This window comes from Rhincodon typus, chromosome 2 (assembly GCF_021869965.1).
Source record: "Rhincodon typus isolate 14 chromosome 2, sRhiTyp1.1, whole genome shotgun sequence".
NCBI classification, from domain to species: Eukaryota; Metazoa; Chordata; class Chondrichthyes; order Orectolobiformes; family Rhincodontidae; genus Rhincodon; species Rhincodon typus.
The window spans coordinates 100,635,503-100,642,063 of NC_063333.1; the positions used below are offsets into that span (position 1 = coordinate 100,635,503).

Consider the following 6,561-nt stretch of genomic DNA (forward strand, 5'->3'; position numbering starts at 1 on the left):
TCCGGTGACCCTTCCTCAGAACAGTTCTGAGGAAGGGTCACCGGACCCGAAACGTTAACTCTGTTTTCTCCTTCGCAGATGCTGCCAGACCTGCTCAGCTTTTCCAGCAACCTTGTTTTTGAACCTTTTTCATCTCCCTTGCTTCAACCCTGCACTTCAATTTTAGTAAACTACTCATAAGAGATAATTTTCAACCTAGGTAGAAAACAGTTCAATCTACACTCCCGTCAGTCCAATCCCAAAATTACTCTAAATTCAGTCACTGAGCTCCAGTTTGCAGACGATGCTTGTATGCGCTCAATCAAAAGCTGAGCTCCACGTCATTGTCAGCTCCCTGTCTGAAACATATGACGAAATAGGCTTTTCAATAAACACGAAAATGAAGATCCTCTTCCATCAATGGTGAAATCCTGGAAAATAAGGTTAATTTCCCCTACTTTGGGAGCCAGCTCTTGACATAGGTATTTAAATTCATTACACCTCCAATGTGCCAGCTGAGTCTTTGGCCACCTGTGGAAGGAAAGTGTTTGATGACAATGATCTCATAACTGAGACTGAAGTAATGGTTTACTGAACAGAAGTGAACCCTGTACTCAGTTGTGCTTTGGAGACGTGGATAATTTATAAGAGACTCTGTTATCACACTGGAGAAGCACAAACAGCAATGCCTTCACAAGATCCTTTAAATCCAATGGCAAGGAAGACAGACCAGCAGCACGCCAACATGCCTAGCATGGTTTGCTATTTTAGTTACTCCAAATAAGCTCCATTGGGCAGGATGTGTCATTTGCATCCAGCAACTACTTTACTCAGCAGAAACATTTTAGAAATGTCATCAAACCAGCCTTAAATCCTCATCAATTCATGAGAATCCATGACTTGTGACTGATTAAGGCAGAGAAAATTAATTCGGGAAGGCACCAAACACATTATGCATTGGCAGCATACACAGGTGACATTTAGCTGGAGAGAGTGCTAAAACTTCCAAATAATGCGAGACTCTTCAAGCACCACATTCCCCCTGAAGAGCAGAATCTATAAATTGTGAATTGGAATTAACAGCCATTTCTAAATCCTTTGAACTGGGATAGAAGCATGTCACCTTCAGTCCAGAGAGAGAGCCTAGAAATGCATAGGTCACTATGGGGAGGATAAACATTCATCTAATATTGGATGTTCTGGCATAGTTTTGAAGATAGGCCATACCGCGTGTCTTTAAACAATTTTCAGTTTATTTATTAGGGCAGTCTTAATAAGAGTCCCACACTATTGCTGCACAATCCAGTATTAAGTATTGAATGCAGTAACCTTGATTGCTTGATTCACTTAGTCAGATGTATCCTTACAATTTCGACGATGTTGTTTGCATCATTTACAGCAACATTAATAGAATGTGCCCATCTCATTCAACTTGACAGGAGAACACCAAGGAAGAGGTTTTGTTTGTTGGATGTAAAGTTGACTCCCATTAAGCTTTACGTGATGGTCCCAATCTATCTATGTATTAATGCATGCATGGTGTGGTATTTTCAGAGGTTAGAAGTAATTTGCTAACTATGAGACCATTCTCTCGGTACCTTTAAGTTGCTTTTTGCCTGTATTTGAATGTGTTGCCCACAAATCAGTCAGTTGATTTAGAGTCAGGGTTGATTCCACCTCCTATCTCATTTATGTACAACAGTAGCATCAAGCACTGATGTAACTGTTATAGAACATGACATTGCCTCATGAATACCACTTTAAAATCTCTTGACTGGCAAAACTTTCATCCAGCATTGGGTTTCACCTGTTCTGTATTGATTTATTTTAGAAGGTACTTTCAGTGAGCTGCTGAATTGAATGCTTTACTTAAGTCTTGTATTAGCAGATCACACTTTGTACCTTGATCAAAGTAATGCATGGCCACTTATGCAATGTTCACAAGCATCTCACAGGAATGTGCATTCAAGAATCCATGCTGATAAGTTTTCAAGATGTCATGTTCTTCGACATGGACCATGATACGGTGGGGAATGGCATGGTCTAATATTTCACAAGAACCTAAAAATAGTTAATGGGGAGTAATGGGCTGACTTTCTTTGAACATGGGATAGATGTTGACCAATCTACTAGTAACCACCTTCTTTTATTGATGGGAGGTATATTATAGTTAAGTTCTGGTGCTAGTTCTTTAGCAAATGCTACATTATGTACATTCAAGTCCAAATGCCTTGAATTCTTTCAATCCTTTTCAGTGTTTTAGTATTCTGGCACTGCATATATCAAAGATGTGTGGATGTGTGCGTGTATGTGCGTGCATTAATTTTGGATGAATACTGATCCATAATGTTTGTCCAGTGTTACTGCTGAAGTGAAATCGCCAGATGACGGATGGTGGTATGAGGAGAGGTGGGATGGAATCCTGCTTCTGCTGCCCCACAAGGAATCCTCTCAACAAAAAAGGAAAAAAAAATGACTTATGTCATTTAGGAACACTGTGTGAGCCTCCTTTGATTTTCCATTAAGTGCAGTGTCAATGATGTAAAGTACAACTTTCATTTCTCAGTTAGGTCCCTTCTGGCCTATAGTGGGTTGCCTCCATACAACCTGATAATAGTGATGGCTGATTATGCAATAGTATATGCTCAACCACGATTCTGACTCTCCACTGGTTTGCCTCACTCTCACCAGTTCATTTGGGTGAAAAACTTGGCTTAGATTCTGCGGCAGGTTTGTTTGGAGATTCAGAGATAGCAAGAACTGCAGATGCTGGAGTCAGAGCTTACATAGTGTGGAGCTGGAGGAACACAGCAGCCAGGCAGCATCAGAGGAACAGGAAAGTTGATGTTTCTGAAGAAGGGTCCCAACTCGAAACGTCAACTTTCCTGCTCCTCTGATGCTGCCTGGCCTGCCATGTTCCTCCAGCTCCACACTGTGTTATCTCTTGTTCAGAGATTCAGTATATTTTGATGGGAATGCAGTAAGGATTCTAATAATAATAATACTTTTAGATTGACTGCTTTTGCCGGCCAGTTGTGGTGCTCAGCTATTAATAATAATTAATGCTACTTGACAACTAATTGATCTTGCCAGATAAGAACAGTACGAAATGCGCAAAAACCTGGGTAGAATTTCGCAAGGCCCCTTACCACAATTTATCAGGAAATGGCATTTTAAGTGACAGCTGTATCCCATTGCTCAACATTAATGACCACAAAAACTCAGACAACATCTCCACAATTTTCAAATTAGCCTCTTGTTGTGAGAAAAAACCCCACTGGTGTTGTTGGGCCTTGTAAAATACTGCTGTTGTGTTGTGAGTCAGAATTAAAATAATCTGCTAATTTCCATATATTAGCAACTCATTAATCCTCCTATACTTCACATTTTGCATATCTCACCTACTAACTAGATGCAGATTATTTGTTGGAGCCAGTCAATCCAGGAGCTGAGAAAGACAAAATTACACAAAAGAACATGCTACGTTAAGTGCAATAGAACTTAATGAATTATGAATCAGGGGAACTGGAAGACTGGTTTCAACTGGTACCATTTGAATTCTGCATTAGAATTAGAAAAATGGTGGGGCCAGAAAGCAATGCACAATGGAGTACAAAATTCTGTAACAATTTCCATGACAGTTGATTTCCAAGGTGTACAGATCTCAACCGTCATTGCCTAATTTGTATGGCATAGGCAAAACGTTACACGTGTTCCCTTCACTTTAGCCACAGGTAAATGATCTCTGATGGATAGATTTTATCCAGAGTAAATGTGCTTTCTGGTGGGGCAATAGCCATATGATTGTGCACTCATATTTGGGAATCAGCAGCACCTTGATGAGTTTCTTTTTCATCTTCTTACAGTAATGTTTTCTTCTGTGTTATCCAATAGAAATGATGAGATGGGCAATTTTAAAGTTTCTACACAGTTATCAATAGTATGCTCACCATCTCAGGTACAAACTTACAATACGTTGTTTGACACCAATGTTTAATTCTAAATTTTATATTTTGAATCTGTCAACTTCCTTTACCTTCGAGGCAATACTTATTTTCTGTAATCCAAACTTACTTTTGTGAATTAATTCCATCAATAGCTCTTATCATTCTCTCATTTAATTCCTCCTCGAATCTCCTTTTCTGCGACTTTGTTCTGAAACAGTAAAAGTTACTGTCTGTTAATGTGCAGCAAGGGATGCTTTTTTTGAAGCAAATGTAACACCAAGTATTTTAGAGAAAAGGTCTGAGCATTTCCATTATGTTTTCTTTATCATCACGTGCACAGAGCATTTGTCATGTTGTTGACAAACAAAGGACTTGAAATTATGCTCTAGGATAATGACAGCCATGACATCAAAGATGAGGCAGGAACTAGATACAGCAAATCTTTAACTGTGCTGCTAGTTAATTTGTGGTTTTTAACAGAGGTGTACACCTCTGTCGCTTCTACAGCAGAAAAGTGTGTGCATTTGGGGAGGTGAGGTACATGGAAGAGGTAGGTTGGTAGTTTGGGCTTTAGAAAAAATAGGAATTGTTACGAGATTTATCTGTTCTGCAGGCAAAATGGACACTATTTATGGGCAAGGTGTTGTGCCTGATAAGCAGTGATGGTTTGACCGATGCTATGTTGAAATTTCAGGGTTTCAAGAGTTATTGTGTACAAATGTTTAATGTTTATGAAATATCACTTGGCTATTTTAATGGAGATGTCAGCATGTAACAATAAATGGTTGATGCCTCCACTAAATTGTGATTAAAGGATTTCATATAGGAACATGAGTAGACCGTTCAGCCCCTCAAACTCATTCCCCCATTTAATGAGATCATGGTTGATCTGTGGCCTATCTTCATATACATACCTTTGGCCCATATCTCTCAATGCTTTATCTTAACTAAAATTTTAATCTCTCAGATTTAAAATTAACAACTGATCTAACTGATCTATGAATGTGTTAACCATTCCCAAACTCAATCAATTACTAGCACAATCTCAGAATTATTTGTCTAAGATTTCAGAAATCCCACATATGAGAATAGTTTGGTTTTCACAGTGAGATTAGGAAAATTGTTTTTTGAGAAAATGGCCAAGATTTTCTGATCAGTGGTGCTGCAGCCCACAGAGATTTGTGCACAATTACTCTTTTTGCAGTTGTCTATTGGGCCTTCTGATCTGGATTAACACAGACACCCACTTATGACACTGACGAGTGCAGGAGAGGACCCACAAAGAGGAGCAGTGCAGAGGACATGCCCCACATCAACTGTACATTTTTAAAGATGTCAATGGTTTCCAGTGACTGCGTGAATAAGCAGGGTGAGTAAATGATGGGTTTAATGGGCATGTAGGTCAATGTCAAAGGTAATTGTGGGGAGTCTGTTGGGAGGTGGATCGTTGGGTTGGGGGATTGGTGATTGTGCTGAGCGCTATGGTCAGATTGGGTGAGGGGGTATAATTATTTCATGGAGTATTGAGTCGGGAGGATAACTTGGTCATGTTTGGGGGCGTTAATTCAATCAGATCAGAGACTTGGTGGGTCTAATTGGGTTGAGGAGCATAGTTAGGTCAAATCTGAAGGGTAGATGGCTGTGAAATGGGATTGCTGCATGTGGGGTATGCTGCATTGATTTAAACTTTTAATCATTGAATTACACCAAATATTAAATTGTGTTGTTTTTTAGGTTAAATATGTAGTCCATGGCTTGGCAATTCCATGGAGTGACAATCATAGTTAGATTTGCCACTCTGGTCATATTTTATGCATTAGTACTGAACTCTGCTATTCTAGCTGAGAATTTTAGTCCTGGCTCTTTCAGAAGTGGGGAGTGTAGCTAAAAATCACCTTGTTCCCTTGCAGTGCGGGATAGTCCAGGTAGGTCAAACCATGCTTCCTCTTGTAGCAGTCAGTCACCCTGTTCTGAGATTTAAATGTCCAGCAGCACAGTCAGACTTTGACAAGAGCTGCGAATGAGTAGTATGTAAGGTAAGTGTGGGCTTAGGGTGGCAGGTGGTTAAGGAGTTACAGTGCCAGATAAATATGGCATCAGGTGGCTAAGGAGCCAGGGAAATGATGGAGTGTTTAGAGGAGGTGTGAGGATGATGTCTGGGCCAGTGAGGCTTCAGGCCAGTAGGTTCTGGGGTGATGGTGAGGAAATTTAATTGGTGGGAGGGGGTTGTGGCTGTCAAGGTCCCAGGCTGGAAGGGCTCGGGAGAACAGTAGGTTCGTGTGCATTGTGACTCCTGATGCAGGGCAAATGCCCAAAGGAATCTTCAATTTCCCTGCAATTCCCATAGCATCTGCTGCGCCTAGAATGCGAGGCTGCCAACATGCAACACCCATCTGCGTTGCTCTGATGACCATTTAGCAACCAAAATATTTGGGTCCATGTTTTCAACAGTGAGGTCTCAAGACATATTCACATGGTGTTCAGGGTAGCACAATAACCCCATCAGAAATTTAAACTCCCTGAGCAGTTACAGAACCTGTTCACACTTCAGAATTTCAAATGGGTCCTAAAGTGCAATTACAATTTAGGTTTAGTCTATCCCCGCTCCAGTACTAGAAGTTCTAGGCCATTGAAT

At 40.4% G+C, this 6,561-nt stretch overlaps 1 protein-coding gene across 1 annotated transcript in view; it reads right to left on the reverse strand.

The window, feature by feature from the left end:
* The window catches only part of adcy2b (adenylate cyclase 2b (brain)), a 94,800-nt gene extending 90,702 nt beyond the window's left edge, over positions 1-4,098 (reverse strand). The window contains exon 1 of the mRNA XM_020520457.2: positions 4,054-4,098. Within this exon, the coding sequence (XP_020376046.2) occupies positions 4,054-4,088 (35 nt within the window). The 5' untranslated portion in view covers positions 4,089-4,098. The remainder of the gene's footprint in view (positions 1-4,053) is intronic.
* Between the last annotated feature and the right edge of the window lie 2,463 nt (positions 4,099-6,561).